At 38.9% G+C, this 25,395-nt stretch overlaps 1 protein-coding gene across 2 annotated transcripts; it reads right to left on the reverse strand.

Moving 5' to 3' along the window:
* LOC139127416 (follistatin-related protein 1-like) lies at window positions 1-24,619 on the reverse strand. Of its 2 annotated transcripts, none has more exons than XM_070693339.1 (11): window positions 24,333-24,619; window positions 24,141-24,227; window positions 6,627-6,666; window positions 6,137-6,234; window positions 5,353-5,482; window positions 4,755-4,918; window positions 3,852-3,991; window positions 3,341-3,453; window positions 2,789-2,852; window positions 2,318-2,433; window positions 1-1,460 (listed from the first exon to the last, which is right to left on the reverse strand). In XM_070693339.1, the coding sequence occupies exons 1-11, from the start codon at window positions 24,333-24,335 to the stop codon at window positions 1,228-1,230; spliced, it is 1,188 nt and encodes a 395-aa protein (XP_070549440.1). In that variant the 5' UTR covers window positions 24,336-24,619; the 3' UTR covers window positions 1-1,227. The 2 variants fall into 2 exon arrangements, with proteins under 2 accessions (XP_070549440.1, XP_070549441.1); XM_070693340.1 differs by having other exon boundaries at window positions 6,137-6,231; window positions 24,333-24,425.
* Window positions 24,620-25,395: the final 776 nt, after the last annotated feature.

Here is a 25,395-nt window from a genome sequence, read left to right on the forward strand (position 1 = left end):
TTTGAGGTATTCCTGGTAATTCTATTTGAATTGGCAAGGTCAAAGGTACATTAAAAGAATAGATTTATGATTTGTTTCACACTTTTGTTAACACATAGTGAAGCTGCTAGAAGTAAATGTTCTAAAATAATCCAATGGTGCGCTTAATGTGGTAAAACAAAGGATTGTGATATTTGGCCGTAGAGGGCACTATGTATGTCCCTACCAAGGCTGCACGGTTTGAAAGGAAATTTTGGACCCTGTACTGTATAAAGGACACTGGAGATATGAGCTTTCCTTTTCAAGTTGAAACTTATTGTATGATAAAAAACGCGGGAAATCCGACGAACAGATTTTCTGTTCGGTTTCTAAACACTGAACTACGCACAATATCTGAACTGTCACATTTCCTAATTGCATAGAGACAAAGTGATATAACATACAGCCGTGGATAAAGGCAGTGACACCCTCCAGAATATGAAGGAATCACCCCTTCTCATCCCTGTAAATGGAAAGTCCCATTCTACTTCGGCAATGGAAGACTTCAATATTAAACATCTTAAACGGAATAAATGTCATGGGATGTCTACAAATAATCTTAAAATGCTCTAACATGGATTTGTACAGCCTATGCTATACCTAGGTTAGTGCTTTTGTTAAATTTATTGAATCTACGCTAACTTAGTGCCCATTCTAATTTGTGTTGAAACTAGATGTTTGCACTACTAGTTGTAAAATATATCAAAGATTAAGTAAGATGTTTATCTTGCTGTTGAATAAGTACCACACTTCCCCCACACTGCTCAGCTAGGCGACTTCCACCCCTCTCACATCTGAACGTTTGGTTACACTCAATTGATTTTTTAGGAAGGATGGCACATCCCACTCAATGTATAGGGAAGGAAGGTCACATTTTGATTATTATTATTATTATTCCTTAATGCTTTATATCTTTATAAGAGCTTCTCCTTTCTAAACATAAAAACAAACAAAAAAATACTTGATACAAAATACGCTGTAGCACCATAGTTATCAGAAACTGACCTGCAGAGTCAAAGGTCAGAGGGCACAATGGCATGTCAAAGTTCAACTTTTAAAAGAGTAGTATGAAGATAAAAAGGATGGCATTCCAGAAATGCTGGAGTTTTCATGTTGCAAATATTACACTTCGGAAGGTAAAAACTTCAAAACATGGAAGACGAGCATTCTATTCAAGACACAATTCATGTTCGAGAAGTTATTTGTGAGTTAAAATTTCTCTGTACTCTTATCCTCCTTGGCGTATTCTTCCTTCATGTGTTTCTTATCCTTGGCATTCTCGAATGGTTCTTCTTTCTCCAGTGGAATGATCTCCAGCTCCGTCCTTTCTTCCTCCAACTCCTTCTCTGGGTCTACCCAGTCGTCAAATTTCTCAGCCACAGTGAGTTTGGCCACATACGCCTCAAATTCTTCCTGTGTCATTTCTTCTGGTATATCTAGCTCTGTTGAAACAAATCACAATTATTTCATTCTTTTATGGTAGTTTGCGCCTCGAAAGGGCAACAATTAAAATTTTGCTAAAAGTTTCAACCATTTTCTTTCAAAATCAAGGATAAAAAATTGTGGGTCATAGGAAAATTTTGGTATTAGAGAACCAAACGACCCAACATTTACCGATATTTGAAATTCAAAATGGCCGCCATCCTTGTGTTACCTCTAATAGAGAAAATAAAATTCAAAATTTTCACAAAACTAGCCAGTAAAACTTTCTTTACTCCACAAGTTTCAAATGAGTCCCAAGAAGTGCTAGGCAAAGAGAATGTTGTAAAACTTTGAGAGTCTGAATTTCTGTCCTCGGGTGAACTCTACCTTAAGGTAGTATGCGCCTCAAAAGTGAAAGACTTAAACTTTTGCTCTAACTTTCCTCAAGGAATCTTTCAATCATTCTCTTTCAAAATCTAGAAAAAAAACGGGGTTGCCGTGCAAATTTTGATACTAGAGAAACGAATTACCGAAGATTTACCGATATTAGAAATTCAAAATGGCCGCCATCCCTGTGTTAACTCTATGGAGAAAAATAAAAAATTTCGAATTTCGAAAAACTAAGCCAGTGAAAAGTTTTCTTTCACCAAGAGCTTTAAAATGAACCCCCACATGTGGTATATCAGAAGTGAATTGTAAAAGTTTGAGAGTCCGAATGTCTGTCCCCGAGGTGCGTTCAAGGTTAAGCAAACACAGGGTTGTAAATGCATGAAACAGATGTTCTACAGACTTACAGAGATAAAAAGACGGATGGATCCAATATATTTCTTACAGAGATTAGATAATTATATGTAAAAGAAAGAGACTTTCTACTGACCTGGGTCATATTCCTCCTCCTCTGAGATTTCACCATTATCAACAATTGGTGGCATGTCTCCGTCACTCTCATCACAAATCATAGCTGTACACACCCAGTTACCACATGCACACACGCTGTAATGTTCAGAAATTAGGGGTTTAATTTGTGAGAAATGACTGAACTTCCCTCATAGCATATGTACATTATTGAAATATAATACTCACATATCACAAAAAGAGGTAGAGTCAACAAAGATATAAACAATGCATGCAGTATTGAAGCTGCTGCTGGCAGATGGCAGCAGGCAAGTGCGCCCTCAATGCCACATTCTTCGCCAACTTTTGTTCACAGAGAGAGAACTCTTCTGAAGATGGATGACATTATAGTGTAACTGAGTGCATTTCATAGAACTATCTCATTTGCAGTGTGAGTAAACTGAACCTTTTCTGTGCAGAGAATTTCGACATCAAGTTCAGAACATAGACTCACCAGCTGTTACAGTTGACCTTGGTCTCGGCACCATCCTCATAAAACTCATCTTCCAATGAACACCCTACAAACAGGAATACACAGTAACAATGATTACATGTAGTTAGCCATTCCTTTGTAGCTATTTAGTTGATCTACTGAATTTGTATTACAGTGAAACCTGTCCTTACAGACACCTCTCTAATCAGGACACCTCTTTATTAAGGACAAATTTATCACACCAAAAGTTACACTTTGAATAGAATTTCACCTGTCGACTTAGGACACTTCTATATTAAGGACACTTTTTCCATTCACGAAGGTGTCCTTAATAGACAGGTTTCACTGTACTTCTTGTTTCTCTGTCTCAGCTTGGTACACTGCATATACAGGATGGTATGAGTTATTGACTAAAACCGCCTGAGCAGGTTAATCAGTTGCGATACTTTGATGTATTCATTCTCAGCTAAACTTTCACCGTAGTCAGCAAAATAAAATTCTCAGGATGGCATTAAGTCACACCTGGTCTTGCCATCGGCTTTTTCATTTTACAAAGGGGTTTCACAGACTTACTTCTGTGTGGTGGGCTGAACTCTGGGTCCATGCAGTTCTCAAACTCTTTGAGGTTCAACACCCAATCAGCGTCCTCGTCTCCAATGTCGATTAGAGCGTCCACACACAGACCTCTGAGAAAAGACATATGGAAGAGAAAGAAACAAGACAATTTACAAAGTAGGAAGACAACACTGCTCTTTGAAACATGTGGAAGAGCTTCTTTGATGTATCTTTGTAATGTGTGTACAGTTACCCTATTCATAGACAGCAATCAATTATAATATCTGTGGTACCATAATTTGGCCACACATTGTAATTCTGGCAATGTTTCAACACAGTCCTATTGCCCTAGGGAATATATTGATAGTTTAAAAATATTAATTCCTTTTTCATTGGGCAGTTGGTGTTTAAATGCCACATACATTATCTAATGTAGCTACTGTGAATTCTGTATTGAGTATCTCATCTATATAATGAAATACTAACTGCTAAATGGCTTTCTTACATCAAATGGTATAATTTTTCTCACCTGAGAATTTCATTTTCACTCTCAACTTCATCAACTATCTCTTCAATTTCCTCATCTATGGTTTTCGCGGTGTCATTACCTTCCACTAATTTCAGCATCTCATTGGAGTCAAGCTTTCCATCTCCTGTTTGGTCATATTTCTGTTATGCACATTGTCACCGTAAACATAAATGTTAATAAACAGGAAAACAAGTACATGAATAAATAAATAAGTAAATAAATAAACAAATGTATTATTAAATCAATCAATCAATCAATCTGTCCATTGATTTGTAATTTAATCAAAAAATTAATTTATTATTTGCTTGATACTAGCAATGTTAAGTGGCAAGAGCTTACAGGATAGAAGCTGAGCCAGGGTATTCTGATTGACATTTGTGTGAGGGCACTGTGCAAGCAGGACAGAATCTCACTGTGTACTTAGCAAGTGACATTGATAGCACTGAACTGGATCACTGACCTATTCCTTATACGAATAATTGTGACTCGTCTGTTTTCCACTCTGCCTGACTATGGTATGGTGTCAGTTTCTTTCTCACAATGACAATGCACATTAGGGAAGGGCCAAGCATGTGAAGTGCGCAGCGACATGATGTCATTGCGATAAATGATTAACTCTCATAAAAAATGCCAATGAGCACCAAAAATTTATGTGCATACATATTATATTTCAAAATGCCATGTCATTATCAGCAATGTCAATAGAAAAGAATGTATCCAAACAAAGTGAAACAAATGAACAAAAGCCCGCACTGTAAGTGAATTATAAAATTTTTGATACAGTTGTAAATTTGCAGCACTTTACATGAAGTGTTCATGTATCTTAGGGAGGAGAGAAAGGCTTTGACATATTAACAGATTTAGAGAGGCAGTCCATTTCAGGGGATCAGGGCGGTCACTCACATTAAAGAAAGATTTGAGGACTTCGTTGTATGATTTGCCTTCTGAGAACCAACCATCTGGAATTTCCTCGGCCACCATCCAATCAATCATTTTCTGTCTCAGTCTGTCTCTGTCATTCTGGTAACAGACTACAGGCTTGCTTTGTGGTGCCTTGGTCGGTACATCTGGTAATTTACAAAGAAAACACAAATATAGTAAACTCCATACATGCATATTGCAGAAAGTACCACTTGTTTTGTGACTTTTCTTTCGGGAGAGTGTTTTGCCAATAATCCGTTATCTTCCTCCCCTTCTCCCTCTTCCCCCCTCCCTCCCTTCCCCCAAGTTTGCTAATACCCACAAAAATCTGCCATATAAATTCTGTTTGGTGATCGATTGGCCGAGAAAGATCGAAGATTTGTGAAAGCTTGCTGTGAGATGCTTTCTGGACACTGAAATGTCAAGGGTAAAATTACATAACCAACTATGGGCTGTAACAGCATATGTCTTGTCAATTCACTGAAAGCCATCTTGTAAAATCAGCTCCATCTTCACTGACTAGTGTTCAGGTTTCATATGTGAAGTCAGCTCATGAATATTCATATCACGGAAGACTTACAAGCACAGCGGCCATCATGTTCGATGTGTAACTTGATGCCTTCAAGACAGGCTGCACGGTGAAGTTCACAGTGATTGTCATAGGACTTGCCATTGGTAGCACACACTGGTGCCTCCCTGGGTGGACATTTCTGGAAAAGAAACAATACAGAACAAAACTCTTCAGTTTCACAGACACACTTCCCTATCTGTGTGGCACGGGGCATTTCATAATCAGGCATTATTGTAGAATTTGCAGTATAGTGTTTCACAGCATAATCCCAAAGTGGTGTCATCAAGGAATTCACATTAATATAGCATAGTCTAGTACCTATGTGTCAATTTTGTGAAAACAATGCTATGATATAGACTAGGCCAATGTGCAGGAACTCGAAAGGCTGTTACTGATTGGGCGATTGTCATTAATTCACAGCAACTTAAAGAATCTGAAACTAAGGTTATTGTATAGTTGATTGACCTTTATCAACCAAACAAACGTCTCTGAGCTTCCAAGTTGCTGCATATTGCCCGTTTAGCCACATTTCTCTGGTTTTGAAGCATGATAAGAAATGATAAATTTGCATGAGAATAAACAAAGTGAGATACCCTGCTGATAAATTAATGCAATGGATTCTACAGGAAATAAACCCTTCATATGGATTTAACCCTTTCACCCCCCGTTCCCTGTACACAGGTCCAAATTTACCATAGAAAACAATGGATTTGGAACAAACCATGGTGGTGAAAGGGTTAGAAAACATGAACCTGGCTACTACCTGTCAACATACAATGAACAACTGACTTACCTTTATACATTCACAGGTAGGTTCACCGTTTTCATCTTCAACACATTCCCTTCCTGACCCACACTGTACTCTCTCTTTCTCACAGACTGTCCTCTCTTCTAAAAACAGAAAGACATGGTATACATGTAATGATGACACTTCAAGCAATGATGTCAAGTCATCACCAAAGACAAATCTTGTGATCATCAAAATATTCAACAACACGTACATTTGTAACTGAACTTGCTTTTTTCATGAAAACTGAAACATGGGAGTTCACTGGAAAAATTCATAATTCAACAGAGCTTCATTTCAATAATCTCTGATATCTACTCAACAAGTCTTTTATTCTCTGCTAGTCAGTAAACACAAATGCCAGAAGATATACACTATCAGATAACAACAGAAGCCAGGTTCTAAATACAAAACAAAATAAACCCCTCTTCAACCTGTGGGGGCGCCCTTTAAAACTGGCTTTCATTTGGAGTGCACAAGGACATGGCAGACTTACTTTTGTGTTCCTTCTTTATTTCCTTTTCAGAGAGATTTTCCTGGAAAATGTGAAAGAAAACAACACAACAACAAAATTAGACATTTTTTCTATGCTACAGTAGTCTTCCTCTAAAGTCTACAAACTCTGTTGTGCTGCTGAATGGCTAAACTTTGGTCTTCAAAGGATCAGTGAACATTTAATAAATTTCTCAACATCTGAGGACATCACAGGAAGTACAATAGATTCTTGGAGCTTTCAGAAGTTTGTGACAAGTTTTCTTTGCTTTATTTGTCACGTAAACACTCCTGAAAGCTCACTTCTGGTGAGATTTGTGTCTGTTGGTTTTACTGCGTTCACAGAGCTGTTATCTTAGCACAGGGAGCATAGGGGAGTGAAGTCAGCAAATGTGTGACTTTGAAGTTTCCTCAATATGCACATCAAGAAGCCTTAATACTGGGTAAAATTCTTGGCTATGAATATCAAAGGATGCCTTGAATACTACAGATGTGGGATGTGTATTTCCAGTATAAGCATTTACATTGGTGTATATTGGGTGTTCAGGAAAGGGGTCTTCAAGACATAAATGACGTATGCATTTGTTGTCCATGGTATGACTTGAAATGCTATAAATAGTTATTTTTGTTCTTCCTTCCTTTCAGTGAACACCGGATACCAACCACATCATGAAAGGTCAACAGACTTTGCCATCTCCATGACAATTGACATGTACCTGGGCTGTCTACAGAGTAGCCTTACAAAACATTGGCTCATACATATAAGCAAATTAGTCATTCACTTCAAGTTGTTTACTGAAAATCGTTTCGCTTCATTACGACTTCATACGGGATACACACACCAAGTCAGCTGTACTTGATGCCTACACTGGTACAGTGTACATCTTTTGATCAGATGAGTGGATATGCATTCTTGTGTGAGCGGTGAAAGAACTACATACAAAGCCAACATCTACAGTACAGTCAGGAAAAGGTTCGCTGACTCGGCTGTTTTTCTAACTCTTTTTTTTGGATAAAGCATACCTTTTTATCTCACAAGAGATGGAAATATACTGCATTGAAGTGAGGGCGCTTTCTCTCATAGCATTGGGTTGGGACATAAGTTGAAAGAGTCATAGAGTGTGTACATGTATTTATGTTCATTCTCTCACTCCATCCTTCCTGAACGGGGGAAGCATTTGTCAGGCCATTTCAAATCATTATTCAATTAGCAAGTACTGTTTCCTGTACCTGCCATATTTGGTGACGTGTGTAACAGGAAGACATACATGTATTTTCTGATAGTTTGATTACAAAATGTCATTTTTATTCCATGAGGAAGAGTGACTTATTACTCAAGTACTTTAAATGATGCAATACATCAAATCTATACAATGTCATTTGCTCTACAAATTCTACTACTGTATTTGTACTCTGAGCAATGGCTATCATTTGATAACTTCATGATTTTCTTTTGAAAAAAAACATCTCTTTCTCCTTAAATATGTCAAAATGCAAAGTTCAAGCCTTACAAATATAGCTAATTATCTAAAAATTGTGTATTTGCAATCATTAAAAAAAGGATGTCTCGGTACCATCCAGATGAAATCTGAGTTGTTGATGACAACAATGGCCTGAACACACAATGTGGCTACGTGAATGTGTTGAACACTGGGCATTTCAAAATGATTTGGAGAGTAAGAAACTGTACTTTACTTCAACAGCACAAAACTTGTAGAAAACACATCGAAACTACACCAGTTGAATTGAAATGAATTAATAAGGATTGCATTCAATTAGTTCATTAATTCTGAATGCAAAGAGTACTCACAGTAGTTTAAAAGGAGAAACACCTATTAACAGAAGGGACCCTGAGAGAATTTATATTTTTTCATTTACCGCATATTAAGTGACTTGATCCATAATTTATGTACTCTGGTGTTCTGTCAGAGATTAATCTTGTATCAGGACAACTTGCACTCTACCCTGTACATCTGGCAAGTTTCATCGTCTAGTGAAGGGGCCAGAGATTGGTGGTGCTAGTACCGGTACTTGGCTCTCAGTGGAAAACTTTTGCAGGCATTGTGCCAACTTTACCCCTCTTACTATCACTGGTATGGCCAAATGCCACGATTCTCTATCGCAATCTCGAACCTCCAAAGAAAGTGAAGGCTTGACAGGGTACAGCCACTGAATCCAGAAGTTTATTTTGATGCAAGAAAACTTCCATTCAGTACATTATGTATTGATATTGAGCCGACTACTTCCCAAAGCCTAACATTGTCTCAGAAAACGAAAAAACCTTGTGAGTTTGAAATAATAAAAACACATCCTCTTCCTCCATACAAAATTACCAGAATGTAATACCCTCCACTCACTATAACCATGTGCCTATGAAACCACTTTGTACTCCTCACTAAAATTCTTTTATGCCACTGCACAATGTCTGCAAATGCTAGGAGATGACATGAAAGGAAATTTAGTCCATGCACTGTTCAACTGTTCCCAGTTGGACTCTATGAAGATGACATGTGTTTCTCTTTAAAACAGAAAACTTGAAAAGTTTTCACTTACACCAGTGTTCGTGACCTGTCAAGGATAGCATGCATTCCGTGGACATTAACAGACCTGTAAATTTCCATTTTGTTTTCACATTCAATAGCTGCCAGATATGTCTGGTACACTACCTGCCTGTATGTTTTTGAATAAACTTAAATCTGCCAAGGGAAGAATTATATAAAAGTTTGCCAAAGACAAAAACACCCTTGTTAGAGGTTATAGTTACACAACTGATGGCACCATTCCATCGTTTGCTAAGTTTCCCATGTGTAGCCCCCATTTCGAACAGAAACTACAGTTTTGAGCAGTTTAAAAATCTATGGTCATATTCCAAAACACCTTTGGGCGGACATTTCTGAGGTTTGATAACTTTGTTATTCAAAGTCACTCTATTTTAGGATGACAAATTTGAGAAAGCGATCCAATTTTTTCTTACACAAAATACAAGTGAAGAGCTTCCTATAAACACTATTATATCAGACCAGTATATTGATGGTGCAAATACAGCGATCTGATTGGTTGAGGTATGAAAAGAACCATGGTATATTAGTGATTAACCATGGCTGGCACACGCGTGAGCTCTCGGCCTGAGCAAAATCCTTTTTCAACGTTCCATGCCAGAATTTCAATATACTATTATGATATAATAGCAATAAATCATACCCAGCGATGGTATACCACTCGATTTGACCAGTTCACTTCATATATGCACTCATTATCGCTTGTGCATGTCAAGAACTGGTCAAAATCTAGTGGTAAGAGTGCTAACATTGCTTAATTATATAATCTGTGTGGTGAATGGACTGACAACATGATGCTAGAACCTAGCAAAGTTCATGCACTGTATATATATATATATATATATATATATATATATATATATATATATATATATATATATATATATATATATATATATATATATATATAATATATATGGATGTAATGGGAATTTCTGACACAAAACTGAGATACCTACATCATACAGTTACGAGTAAAACTACTTTAGTGTATGTGCATTAAAAAATACACCCATCAGCTACAGCTTGTTTAAATGTACCGGTATTAATTGGTTATTATTATACACGGGCTAAGGTCTGTTTTGAATTCAAAAATACCTTCAAGATACCCCCTAATACATCTTACATAGATTTGTACCCATGTCTACTAGAGTAGACTAGCGCAAACTTTCTCTGGAGTCTAACAAACCAACTTGCGCATATTTTCTATGGAGACAAAAGCTCTCCCTTGTCTGAGCAGGCAGCAGTGGTCCTAGTGAAATGACATGACGTAATTGGCTGAAACTTTGCATTACTCCATCGCAATTGCAGACAAAGGCAGCAGGGTATTGTATGACTTTCAAAACACACATAACTTGCAAATCAAAAGCTGTCTACTACTGTACCTCAATGTATTGACTTCCCAGAGAAGTAACACAAGGCATAGAGGGTACTACTAAACCAACTAAAGTGGATTTGTAAAGCAAGGAGGGATTAATGAGACACAGAATTCCAGTGTGGCTGAATAAAGAATTTGCTGTTGAAGAAACCGTACTCTACTAGATTTCAATATGGAGACACCTATGCGTCTGGTAAGGGTGGCCACCCAATAGGATGTGAACTTTGACCTGCATTATGTGAGGAGAATATCAACAAACTCATGGCAAATGAATGTGCAGTTTTTTTTTCAAAACTGCTGCTTGAAATCTATCGCAAGACTAACTGGGTTTTTTTTTGGTTCACCAACAGTTGAGATAATGCAGCCACTGATAAGCAGCATTTCTGTATTCTGTCATGTTTACATTGAGTCCATTTAAAGGGGCAGTTCTCGATCCCTGGTTTTCAGATTACTTCTGGTTGACATTGAGTACATACATGGTGCTAGCACTTTGTTTTCCATTGAAATTTTTATCAAGTTTGTTAATTTCCTATTAGATAAAGCTGATAAAAGACTTGCCCCCTTTCACCCCCAGTTCCCTGTATACAGGTCCAACTTTACCATAGAAAACAATTGATTTGGGACAAACCATGGTGGTGAGAGGGTTAAACTGTACAGTTACTAGATTTGGCCAGACAGAGAATAAAGACTTATTTGCAGCAAACAATTGCAAAGTCAGATCATGATACAATCATGGTTACTGGTGACATAATAGAACATGTAAATCTCACAAACACTGGGACTCCTCTAGTGCCAAATTGTTTATCTACATTTACACTGCCTTGCTGGACGCAATACTATAACATAACTTGGTACACAGACATGGGCCAGATGAGCCTGTGACAGTTCCAGACTTCTGAACTTAATGACATGAACCTTAAAAGAAATAATTTTGCCATTTTGTTTTCAGTCAAAGGGCAAAATCACACAAATCTATAAATACAGAGAACATGAGAACCTAAGATAGCAGCAGGTTAAACCAGCTTCAGTGGTGTGCTGTAGTTTCGCTGGTTACGGGGACGCTGTGATTCACTTGGAGCTGAATGATTATACATTCCAACTCCATTCATTGAACAATTATTTGCAACTTCATAGGGCTTCTGTATACAATAAACACTGCACTAGAAACTTGTCCGAAACAATCATAACGACTTCAAGACAAAGCAGGCCTGATGACACATACATGAACACATTACGGGTTAATTAATTTTTGAACCTGTGTAGAACCAGCCTTGGTGATCACAGTAACAGTAGAACAGCCAGTACACTCACTACACTGCTACACTGGACGGCAAAACACATACATACATGTACATACAAAGACTGCATGAATACTGCCCAAGGCCCCATAGCTGAACACTGTAAATATCAACCCCCCCCCTCCTGTATCTATTTCATTATCTAGTTTATTTTACAAAATCAACCTTCACAAATTGGCGCTAAATGATTGAAAGTTTACATTGGCAGTTTAAAACAATCAATTTATGTTGATCTAATTGCTGATACACAAACTCAAAGTAAACACTTGGACCAGATTTATTTCACTTGATCGTGGAATGTGAGTTCTCACTTCAGCTTTTTAGCAATCACTGTTCTGGGTATAACACTGTACCAGTACAAGAGGGCACTTTAATCTGTACAGCACAATTGAAATATCTGACCATGAATATTACAAGTACATGTACAGTAATTACCCACCATTATCTATCAATGATTGCCTCATCATGTTTTATAGCTGTGTTTTAAAAATTACCAAGTGCCCTCAATGTGTCCTCCATGATAACCTTTATGAAAAGATTTTCATTGAGGACAAACCAATGGCAGTTATATTATCAAATTCAAGGAATCTGTGTGTGGGAGTATGAGAACTTAACCCTTTTCCTGCCAGACAGTAATAACTGTATTCCTTCCCCATCAGCCAAGTCAGTAAAAGCGTATTGAGCCAAAACATGACGTATTTTCACCCACTTGGCTTGGTATGTTATAGCATCTTTTGTCCCAAAAAAATCAACTTTACAGTATTATGTTTTCAACAGCCTTAAAATGTACAGTATTATGTTAAAATACACCATATGGAATACGTTGTGTTTCATTAATTTTAACCATCTTGACCTGGTGGTGAAATATGGACTTGGCAGGAAAAGGGTTAAAGAAGCCAGATATTTATCATGTTGCATCAAAATGCACGTCTGTGTCTGTATTTCACTACCCAACACTGACAATGTCAGGGATAATCATGTGACTTTTTTCACACAAACTAAACACAGCACACAGACAATCAGATGTAGCATTCCTTATCAAGCTTACACATGTACCAATTATCTCGCCTAGTTATGATAATTTTGATTTGATAATGGCTTTTCCTTTTTCGTCTTTGAGAATCTTCACCTGACGGACAGTATCAGCAACTACCGAACGTTTACTCAACACTGACTTGGAGCAAAGAACTGTAAAACTTAAACAAGACGTTTTATGGACCGGCAGTTGTGCCCCAACAAAGCCAGCAGTGTTTGTCTACGATCTGCTAGTTGAGCTTGAACACACATGCAAACACCGATGTTGTCCGACATATTTCTGTTTTTCATGGAAAACAAAACACTTTCCACATGAATTAGTTCTCTTCAGCCAAGGCATCACCAGCATGCATATTGCAGTGTCACGCTCACACAGACCACACTGTACGACGGTATACACTTACATAGCCCTGTGTTCCGCTACAGCTAATAGCCCCGCTCACCACAGCCCTGCAAAGACCCGTACGTATAGGGTCGGTGACTTCAAATCCATTTTGGGACTTGACGTAAAAAGCCAAATTACTGCCGAAATTCAGCGTTCTTGGGCCCAAGTTGTATCCCTGCCTACCTCAGCTACTCGACCGCTTCCAAAAATGCCAGTCTTTTATTCACTTCTCGTAAATAACCGTCGATGTTGGCAACTCTCTCGCTAGCCCTGCGTACGATGCTGTGTGTTGTAGCCTAGCGGCCAACACACAGCATCGTACGCAGGGCTAACACTTACAGTGCATAGAAAACCATGTCTCATACTGGCCTTGCAGAGTGACTACCGTTTCAACGTATGCGTATCAAAGGACTCCCTCGACTGATTGATCGATTGAAACAGCCCTGTAAATACAGTAGTAATATAAACTTACATGGCTTTGTTTCTCAAGATGTGAAGATACAAAATCAATCACATAACCTCTACACTGGGAACTTTGCATACGTCACTGCATGTACCGGTACATGTATAGATCTGTTCTACCCAGTGAGTGACAAGATTTCCTCTCAATCTGGCAGAAGATTGCCTTGGTTGCCAGATTGCCTTGACACACATGTCAGCTATACTGCAATTTCATTACAAGACTCTGAACTTCATATAGTTTTCAATTCTATGGTTGTAACAAGTTGTGTTTGCTCTCAATATAATTGAAGATTTTTGCTTAGGTGAACTTCCATCGAGCTGTCTGTTGTTACATCTTAAAAATGTACATAAAAATTTCTTTCTGATATCTGATAAACACTGAAGTCAAGATAGATAGTTTGAGAGGGCAAACAGATCTTAACTAACAACTGTGGGCAAATCAAATCATATATAAATAACACCTATACAATTATCAAAGTATTGTAAACACTTTCACTTGCACATTGTTAAGAGTTTTCAGATTTTCATTGAGATAAACATGTTTTAATTTATCTCAAATGACATTTATACCATGGTAAATATAGGGGAAAGATTAACCCTTTTCCTGCCAAGCGCCCTTGTCCGTTATCCTGCCAAGTCAGTAGAAAACCGCCCCATAATATGTGCCTGCAAAAGATTGGCTCTCCTGCACGTTATCCTGCCAGGCATTTTGGCAGAAATTGCCCATTTTCAGGGTAGTTTTAGCCGTACTTATACGTGTTAGACTTCGATAATTTCTACAAGCCTGTTGACAGGGGAAGGAGCTCAAGGGTTACTGCAGAAAAAAATTGAGGTCACTGGCTTTGTTTGCCCCTGGGAGTGCGTCATTTTATTGCGGTTTCATGTTTATTTTTTCTGAAATAAACTCCTTCAGTATTGCGCATGTCCGCTAGGCACAAACATCACCTCACTCGTCTCTTGGTCAGAGACCCTGGGGGTCGTGCTAGGGGTGCGGCAGCACCGGCAAACCTGTCCTGTTTCCCCAGGGTAGGGTCAATTGAATACGTACCTTCAACGACTTGACAGTGTAACACAAAACTACGTTTTTGCCGTTGTATTAACGACATGGCTGAGCCATTGAAGCACAGCTCCACGTAGTTTAGCCAGCTCATTTGGGAGTTGGCTTACGAGTGTTACCGTTCATTACCGACTTAATCGAGTGGTCCTCAGTCAGGTACGGGTTTGTACTTACATGGATTGGGCTGCAGCTAACCAGTGATAACCAGTCACTACACCCAAGTCGTCAGTCTCACTTTTGCGATGCACGGGTACAACGCAATATGCTTCCATTGTTCTAGCCATTGACGTGTCCACATGCCTGCCAGCCATATTGTACTGCTAGCTGGTTTGCATAACAAAAGCAGTCCCTGCTAAGTGCAGGCGGTATCCCCGTAGCATATTGACCTTATGTCACCTTTTGAATTCTCTGTACAGCAAACAGCGTATGTAGTTACCAATGCATCGGCAAGAGGATACGTTTGCCTGCAAACCAGAGCCAATACTTCGGACGATGGAATAAATAAAAATCCAAAGCTACGTCCATTGAATGGCACGGCCAAGGTGGTGAAGGACGTTGCCTGGCTTGAACTTGCAGAGCTGAAGCCCAGCTTAGTACGTCGGACACCAGTTTGTAATGGTATTTCCAAGTCGTTCATATCCGTTCCATCGGAGGAAACAAGTCGAGCCGTCCCGTCAAAAATACGTTCTCATTTTCAGTCACGCACATACTGAATAAGTGACTTTCGTCTCGCACCATCGGCACCATCTGCCAAGTCGTTTGCAAGAGGTAGCCTTCTAGATTAGCATTGCCGAGTTGGTCAAGTTCGGCAGCAATCTCTCTAGTGCCAGGCAGCCAAGTACGTCCAACTCCGCCAGAAAACGTCACCATGCTATCCTGCCAAGTCCGCTAAAAAGCGTAAAAAAACCCCAGCCCCCTCAGGCGTGGGGGACTGGCGGACAGGTTTCTGCACCTTTCCCTGTCTATCGACTCCCTGCGAACTCATTTCGAGGGGAAAAGGCGTTCCTTGTCAGAAAACCTCTCCTCGGATGACCCCTAAACGCACAGGGGATAGCAAAACATAGTGCCGTCGACTTGGCAGGAAAGGGGGTACCCAAAAAGGGCCCGATTTCCACCGGGTTGGGAGAATAACGGTCACCAGTGCTTAGATTCTGGCTACACCGAATTTCAAGCGGATTTTCACCGACTTGGCAGGAAAAGGGTTTAAATTAGCGGGATCTTAATTTAGTGAATTGACAGAATTGGCTAAATTCACTGAAAACTGGATGCTAACTACAAAAGACATTTTACAGTAAGCTACAATGTACTCTATAACTACAACTGTCTATAAATACTCTGAGGATACCAGAAGTATGTACATGTATGTATTCAGTCAGTTCATGTACTTTGTAGTATATATCCTTGGGGAAGTCCCAGAAGTCAATTCAAATACTATCATTGATTTCTTCTAAGGACACACATACCTTATCCACAAAATGCTTTCTCCGGATCAATTCTGAAAGCTTTTGATGTAAACAATACTTAGAGTATACCACATTTCCCAAGGTTCAATAATTTGCACTTGACCTTTGACCCACAAAGAGTTAATTCCCATGCCTATGAAGTTCACTGATTACAGTCCTGTAGCAGTTGCTTCAACATCTGTACAAAAGTACAAATCAATTTTTGTAAATTGTATGTTAAAACTTAGGCCATTTAAAGAAAATTCTTTGTTTGCCGTCCTTGGATTTTTCAAAAACCTACCAGTCAGCCAGGGAATAAACCAAACACAGACAACACAAGTGTATTAGCATAAGGTCAATTTTTACCCGGTTTCCTTTGGAAAAATAATATTGTTTTGTAATGGTGTTAACATTGTTTTCTTAATTTTCCCTGAAAACCTACCAGCATGCAGATGGCAAACAATGAATTCTACTTCAAGGGCCTTATCAATATTTCTCGACCAATCTCCACATAACTCTTTGGTGTCCCAAGTAACAATATCTGCAGCTTGAAAGGTTAAAACAAAATCATTGGTTAAATTTAAAAACATTAATCTTCTCAGAAAGGAGGCAGTGTCAGTTGTATAAAATGACTTGGCACATAAATGAGTACATGTAGCTAGGTAAATACAAACTGTCATTTACATGTATTCAAGACAACAATCCCTGTGAGTTATGAAAAATTCACCAACCCTTTCATGAAAACTGTGTCACTCAAAGAATTGGTGACTTTCCAAATTTATTTTTCAATCACACTTTTTATTTCAATTTCCATCCCATCAGGTTGGTACATGAACGGAATGCATGTGTGGTATGTAATTCTCCTCCACAACAACCGCTGGAACAATGAAGTGGGTACGACATAGTTTTGGCAGCAAACAAACCTGACATTCCTCAGCCAGAAAAGAACACATCAACCGTGTGTATGTACCATGATTTCTGTCATAACACAGACCAATGAACTCAACTTCCTTTCAACTTTCAAGTAACACAAATAACGCACTTACACGTAAATGCCTGCGGCGTCAATGAACATAAACATCAGCCTTGAAGTCAACCTAACAATACTTTAATCTCTTCCAATGAAGTCAAAGACATTTCACTGACATCGTCTCTCCTTCAAGCACTTCATATAATGGAGTTAACTTTTTCTAAAGGAGATGTGCAGTAGGCAGGAAATCAAGTAAATGGCCATACTGTCTTTTGTAAACATCCACTCAGACTCAATGCATGGAAGACAGCAGTCCATTGACAGGAAGCAGTGACAATATTCAAATGAATATCCTGTGTATGTTCAGAATTCAATTTACCAGGACAATGGAATTCCTGTCATTGATGACCTTTGACTTTTGTCTTTATCGCACCATCCCCTTTCATTTACCTTACAAAGTTGAATTTCTGGGGAAGTAGAAAGTGTTTTCCAGGGTCTGAGACCACCGTAAAACATTCATTCTTTGAACTTAATGTTGTCTAAGTTTTCCAATTAAATTTGTGTTCGCTACATATCCCTCAGGTTTGATTTTGACTTTTTGTCTGTGTATTTTTAGTTTTGTTTTTGTACGAATAGTTCTCGACCTGACATTTTTTATGATCCTAAAGAACATTTTGGCTGCAAAGCTGCTTCTGTGAGTGTTCGGAATATCTGTAGTAAAAGAGAAACTTGCATGGCGTAATGACAGACAGACCGTTCTATCAAACAAATCACAAGGTTACTTAAACTCTACTTCCAATGGCTGTTATGGTTACTGAAGGATAACTGCCAGGCATGCATTCCGGGACTCCAACAATAAATGCTGAACTGACCCAACGATCATTTGGGGTCACAAGGTCAGTGTGTACACCGAGGTCGCACATCCACTTGGACAGCCTTGAAAACAAACAAGGTTGGGGTACCCTTAATGAGGCTTATCCTGTGTGTGGGTCTGGTATCAACATGAAGTCAGATTTGATAAAGCCAGCTCCCTCTGTTGAGATTTTGACGCTTCAAAGTCATACGCACTACTTATGACTAATCTTGTGCAAATGTACGGCCACATGGAAGTCCAAAAAATGTGAAATCTAATTGTGTCAATTGTTTAGGTGATGGGTTTGATTGGTTGGATCAGGACTGAGACCAGCAGTGACAACAATTTTGCCCAATGGCTTCTCTTTGAGTTCAAATCAAAGAAATCGCCATGATATTTCAAATCAAAGAAATCGCCATGATATTTCAAATCAAAGAAATCGCCATGATATTTCAAATCAAAGAAATCGCCATGATATTTCAAATCAAAGAAATCGCCATGATATTTCACAAATGATATACACTGTGTGCTTATACAGTATGTGGTACGCCCTGCACAGTAGAATTTGTATTCCCATTTGCATCAAGGATGGACTCCATACTACTTTGGACCATGGTAATGCCTCAAATTGTGTTAGCTCACACAAACATTGCATATATGTATACTTAAAGTGTACACACTGCATGAACAGCCCTTGACAAGTGTTGAACTCTTAGGTCACCCTGTCAGAAGTTTTCAATTAGATCTCACACATTGAAACCAGCCGTATGCCTTGAATAGGAAATTAGAATACCCATTTACAGTTTGGGATACTTCACTTTAGGACCATGCCTACACTACAGTGTACCTTCAAGTTTATGTTCTCTCTTCTATAGGGCATGATATGGAAAATTGGAAACCTGAAAAGTTTAACAGACAGACACAAGGATAAGTCATATCAATCAATCAATCAATCAATCAACCAAAATAAATTGATACGGCATCCTACATCCAAAGACAATCATCAGTGGCATTTTTGCATTTGGCATCTGATTTGGCAAGTTGAGTATATAGGACCTACAGGAAATCAGGGACAATCACACAGATACACGCTGCTAGATATTGTAATTCAATATCACAGCTGCTTGGGTTCTTAAAGCCCCATTACATATGGCGGTATCTTTTTGCAGCTTTTTTCAATTGACTTGGAACATTGTCAGACACTAGGGAAATGACCATATTTCATCCCCGAGAGTCCATTTAAAATGCAAAAAGAGAATGAAAGTGTGAGACGAAAAGTACAACATAGTCTGTACTGATGTCTGTATTATCAGTGAGTCTATGGCAACAACAAACAACATGGAATGTTACATACACATGAGAACAGTCAACAGTAAGCATGTACAGTTCTTCTCTCTTCAGAGTCTGATTGTGTGCTCTACAAACGTAATACACATTCCTGTACACTGTTGTACACACAGCCCTGGCATGTTTGTATGGTACACAGTGGTGAGAAGTCCAAGCAACCAATCCTGGTTTGACTGTAAGTAGACATTTTCAATTAAAAGCAACGCCTACATGTGAACTCTCTCCATATTTGCACAGCTAAGTGATTCTATGTATATATGTTTTCACTGTAGATCAATGTTTTGTTGCAAGTTTACACTACAGTGTCTTGCATATTACTGTTGAGTCACACCTTTTGCTACTGTGTGTGTGTATAAACTCACCACTTACAAATGACATAGGGTGGACGCACTTTCAAATAGGGGTGGCTATCTTTAGTGTCATGAATACAGAGTTCACTAGTAATATTGAGATAAAATTTGCATTTATGTTAATTTTTCCAGTAATGTAGAGAGTTCCGTCATAATGAAATAATGGAATAAAAAATTAATTTGACTAAAACCATAGCTGACACAGTGACAGCTCAGCTCCACTGTATATGCTTAGAGTGCCTTGCAATGGCCACCACAGTGTATAAGTTGCTTGTGGAAGGCAATACATGCCTGTTTAATTCTCACAGGACAATCTGGATCCTGCAGACTGTACACAAAACACCAAGCTTGACTCTTATCAACACTGTGTCAGCTGTTCATTTTCACAGAACTCAGAAACTGGTTCAAGAACCATTCACTTTGACAACTTTTTAGGTCAACATTGAAGACGTGGTACATACACAACCACAAACTGAGATCCTATCATAAATGCCACTGGACAAAATACATCACTGACTTGTACTTCTTGAATGCTGCCAACTTTAGTGAAGCCATACAGTGTTTTTCCAGTGGAAAGACAATGGGTTGACTGGTTTAGACCACAAGGGGCTACAGTGTGTTTACTGCAGATAACCAATGATTCACAAGTCACACACACACACAGCAGATTTGGCAGAAGTCCTGGCTGAAAATGTTTGCTGACAATTTACATTAATATACAGTACATGTGTTTGCCTGCACTTTCATCAGTACGAGTGAAAGTAACTGAACTGTTTCCTGTCAAAGTGGCAACACCTTAGACAAGCTGGAATGTTGAAGCAACACTTACAAAAAGAAACTAATTTTCCAGGGTGCTGACTGCAGACAATTTGATATGCTTTCTCAATGAACGAGTTGAAACTTTGAGACAACAAACAACTTGGTCTTGACAGCAAACTCGGCTTCCTTAGACAAAAACCATTATATTTTTTGAGTTTATTGACTAACAAAATTTACTGAACTCCCGTCAAATTCTTCCAAACAGCCATTAGCATTGCCTGTGCATGTTTACCATGGGTGTTCCAGTGTTGACGGGGATTACTTTAATCCTGATGTCCATCTCTGATCCAAATTAATCAATAAACCGGCTACAATCTGGGCGTGGAATGAGACAGGTGCACAGGACCTGTACACTTTGGAAGTCTTTAATTAAGTCTGTATTATTTGTCTTGCGCAAAACACTCCATGGAGGTAAATACAACCTACTCTATTTTCCTCCTGAGTGGATGGGTCAGACAGCATTCAAGTCAAAACTCTGTCAGTGTCACACTATGTGTAGCATAAGGGGTGAACGTTTTCAAATCAGCAGACTTCTCTGTGATATCACAAACCAAACAACCCTGTAACTATGCACACATTTTGATATCTTCAAGGGCCTACAATAAGTAATCTTGTATGGAGAGATAAGCTTTGGCAGCAATGTGAGCATGAGTCAGACCATGGACATAAAAAATTGACGTCCGTGGACAGACAAAGTGTAGAAAGAGATGACTGAAATTACAATTAGGGCACTAGGGCACATGAAATTCAGCTGGTACTTGTAGTGGAGATGTGAGCAATTCCACCAGAGGTCATGAGCCAGTGTCAACATTGTATGGCATGGCTAGGAGTAGTTTTGCCTTTTTCTGCCTGTTGAAGAGACAACTGAATTATTCAGCTGGTAGCTACCATGTTGATAAGTGGGCTGGTGGAAATTGAGGTAGAGTAATTACATGTAAACAATTATTTTTTGGCTGTCATACAAAACCATTCAAATAAATCTGAAAATGATTTGTCAACTCCAGCGCAATTGCAACTGTGATTGCTACCTATTCATATCATACAAACAAACAAGAGCAGTGCAAATATCCCACTGACACCTTGTTTTGATCTCTTCCTGCATTTGTCTGCCAAGTAATACACAACTCTTTACAGTCAATCACAGGCAGTCAGTCTCAAATAATTATTTGGTTACAGGTCTACTCCACTGGCTGATGTGAAGATGACCACAGGCCTGTACGTGTAATAATGCCATATGTCAGTTAATATTGCTGACACCACAGTGTTGTGTCCTATTTCACTGTTGACAACTGAATTTCTGTTCAGATTTAGAATTTTTCTTTTCAACGGAAACATTGCATATATACAAAATGCAAAGTGTATTAAAAGGGCTAATAATTTGTATTTCAACACACTTCAGAGGTAAGCTAGGACAATTTTAAAGTTTCCTTTGTACAAGAAAATTTGTGAAAATATCATTAAAGGTTAAAGGTCACTTTTCCTTTAATTAGGATGCATTGCAGAGACAATCAGTATCAATGATTGAAGAGTTTGACCCAGAATTTATTGCAGCATTTATTGGTATAGACTTGAGATCAAGTGCAATTTGGGCCTTTAAACTTAAGGTCAAACACGGCACCAGATATATAAGCAGTAAAATTGATTAAACTTATTGCTAGAAACTAATTCTCTTTTAAGTTCATGAGCTTTGAAAGATACACTTTTGCCACGCTGGTACAATGTGCATTCAAGCCTGGCTTTCATATGAATACGCAGCCGCCTTGAAACACTTGCTGTGAAAAAAAACATACCAAATGTACAAGTGTCCAAGCCAAAATTTTGGACCCAAGTCTGAACACAGTCTCTGCAGTGGTCTGAATAAGGAAACAACATTGCTACAATTTTAAAACACATTAAAAAGCAAGAAAAATGGCTGATAAAAAATGCATGCAGGTATTGAGAGAAACGAGTTTTGCACATGAATTTTTGAAGTCCTTCCACAAGTAGACACGATCTGTTATTGACCACACAGACATTGACCACACAGACAATGACCGGTGTAAAGTTATGCAAGAGGTAAAACTGATGTGATCAGCTGTTGGTGTTGGTTGCGTAATGGCGATGAATCATAATACAATCTGGGAGAGAGTTTCCTCTACAGCTGATGTGACTAAACTCACATACTGCAAACATCCATGGAGATAGAAACATTTCTAGCTCCATGCTGCAAGCTAATCCTTTGATCATGATACACAATTTGTTGAGCACCAGCATTATAATTTCTTTAATGTGTTGAGAAAACATTCAAATCCTGTCTGCCAATGGTGTGATTTGTCACAAAAGCTTTGAGGCAAAACTATTGTTTTATCACCCATCACCAATGCAGAAAGGAGTTTAAAATCATAAAGGGGAGGGGGTATTTGGGGTTGGCACTGAGGCCCTTGAACTTTAACACTGTGAACACCTCTAAAGAGCTGGCAAACAACACCATAATGTGGAAAATAGTTACCATGATTATGACAATATTCACACAGATTGTGAAAAAAAAGAGTAGTTACAGAGAACAGGCAGGCCTATTTTCACTTGAAGATTGGCGGTGCATAAATCATGTTGAAATTTCTTTCTCATTTTGGCAGTGGAATGGAAAGAGTGAGGCCCTACTGTGTTGCCGTGACAAGTACAGAAGCTACTAGTACTCCATGTAGTTTCTGAGTTACAGGCCTATCAATTGCCACTTGGCCACTGTAATCTAGTTTTGTTGTATCACATTACACTGTGAAAACTGTCATCAGAACTTTGGGACATACAGGACACAGGTCCGCAAACAAATCACTGCAGCTTCCCATTGTAGCTGACAGCAGATTACTAAACTGACTGTATTTTCTCTGCAAACTTGAATCTAAATATAGCTGTATGTAATCTGCATAAATTGGCAGCTAGCTCTTTTGATTTCAAAGGTCTGAAAACAAGCAGTTATTATCATGCATGATTACGTCACCAGAAAGCTCTGATGGGGTGACTACCTGGAGTAACAATTGGCGTCGATAGCGTATGCATGATGAGGCATACCAAACATTCCGAATTTCGGTCAACGGGTTACCGTGACAACTCCGCCTACCGAACTAACGGGAGACCAGAGTACGTCATCGATAGCAAAGCATACTACGCAGGAAGGGATAGGCTAAAATTTCTGTTGTGTTTTTATGTGAACGCTGGCTGCCACCATTCTGCAGAAGTCGACGGCGGTGGTCCCCGGGCTAGCAGTTCTCCCACCCACGTACACTCCAGGAACAAGTCGTTGGAATCATCAGCGAGGTTCACTCTATGAATGACCGACCCTGGCTCGCCGCACAATAACTCGATATAAACAATTAACTACTCAGATCCCCACTGCTCAAGACTTTTTAACCACGGACTCAGTAAGGACACTCGCCAGCAAGGTATTCCTATTAACGAGGACACGGCTCAGGACGGGTTTGCATTTGTTAGATCGAAATTTGCGATTTTAAGAGTCCTTGGTGGGGGAGAAGAAAAGAACGGAAATGGTCTCTCAGCCCACGGTCCCTCCACAAAACTCAGCCCTACCTTCGACGGAGCCTTGTGATCTTTACCCTGTACAGCGACGTTGGCCAGAAGTACCACTACCACAACTACGGCGAAAGTTTTGAACTCCTAAAAGTCGTCAAAAGAAATTGAATGTTATTTCAGCAAGGTCTTAGAGACGAATTACTATGTGAAGAAACCGAAAAACTACGAAAACGTCATCGTTTCAGTTACCATTTTCTCCAACGACGTTGCAGGTTCAATCACTGCACAAACTTCTGGCTCAAAAGTTCAGCAGCGGAAAGAGTCGAGACAGTGAGTGTAAACACTGATCATCATCCCACTGGTAGAACAGTTTAATGATATTCTGTTATTTTTATGTGGACGTTTTCATGTGTTTAACACAACAGGTTTCATTATAAATAATAAAATAAATAATACGGTCAGAAAACTTTCGTTATAGCACATTTTAGTACACGAAATATCAATAAGTTGTCATGTGAAGAGGGAGTATGTAAAGTAAAGAAAATAGCTACACTGAGGGCGCTGCGCAGTAGCAGTAGCTGATTAGGATGAAAGGTGATACACGAAAAATAAACATTCTCACATTTTTCAACGTATTAGGGACTGGTCAGTTTCTTTGGCCTGGGGGTGGGGGCGGTGGATTCATGGAGAGGGTCACCCTGTTTTTGACTTCGGCGATAGGGGGGTCACCATGTTTTTGAAATGCCCAATAGGGGGTTCAGTGTGTTTTTGAATTTTGACATGGCTCATACATTGTGCCAGCCACAAATTTCATCATGCAGTTGTATTTTTCGGCGCGCTCTTCGGACGCGTAACTTTCATAATAATAAGACATATTTTCCAGAGCCCCGTCCTAGTGCAAAACTTCAATATATCAGACATACCGGTATATATATATCTGAGATACCTTTATGTTTAAAATTTTTCGGCGTGCCCTTCGGGCACATTTCTTTAAAATGTCAAACAATATTTTTCGGCATTCCGTTCAGCTGCATGACGTTCATATATCAGACATAGATAAATCAGACATATATAAATCAGAGATATCTGGATGTTGAATATTTTGCCGTGCGCCCTTCGGGCACAGTAAATTAATATATCAGAGATATATATCAGATATATCTTGATGTCTGTAAATTGAAAGTCTGTTTTGCAAAGTGTACTAATCATTATGAAATATGCATTTCATATGAAAAGCATGACAGGTTCCTGATACTTTTCTGTTTCTTCCATGAGAATTCAGTATTAGAAAGCAACCACATGCACTAATATT

This window comes from Ptychodera flava, unplaced genomic scaffold, assembly GCF_041260155.1.
Source record: "Ptychodera flava strain L36383 unplaced genomic scaffold, AS_Pfla_20210202 Scaffold_31__1_contigs__length_3010019_pilon, whole genome shotgun sequence".
Lineage (NCBI taxonomy): Eukaryota > Metazoa > Hemichordata > Enteropneusta > Ptychoderidae > Ptychodera > Ptychodera flava.

What these genes read in the sequence shown, in the direction of transcription:
- LOC139127416 (XM_070693339.1), bottom strand. An exon ending in ACATGATGGCCGCTGTGCTT is followed by an intron (nt 4,919 to 5,352) that starts GTAAGTCTTCCG and finishes GTAAATTACCAG; the next exon opens with ATGTACCGACCAAGGCACCA. An exon ending in AAGGTCAACTGTAACAGCTG is followed by an intron (nt 2,434 to 2,788) that starts GTGAGTCTATGT and finishes TGAACATTACAG; the next exon opens with CGTGTGTGCATGTGGTAACT.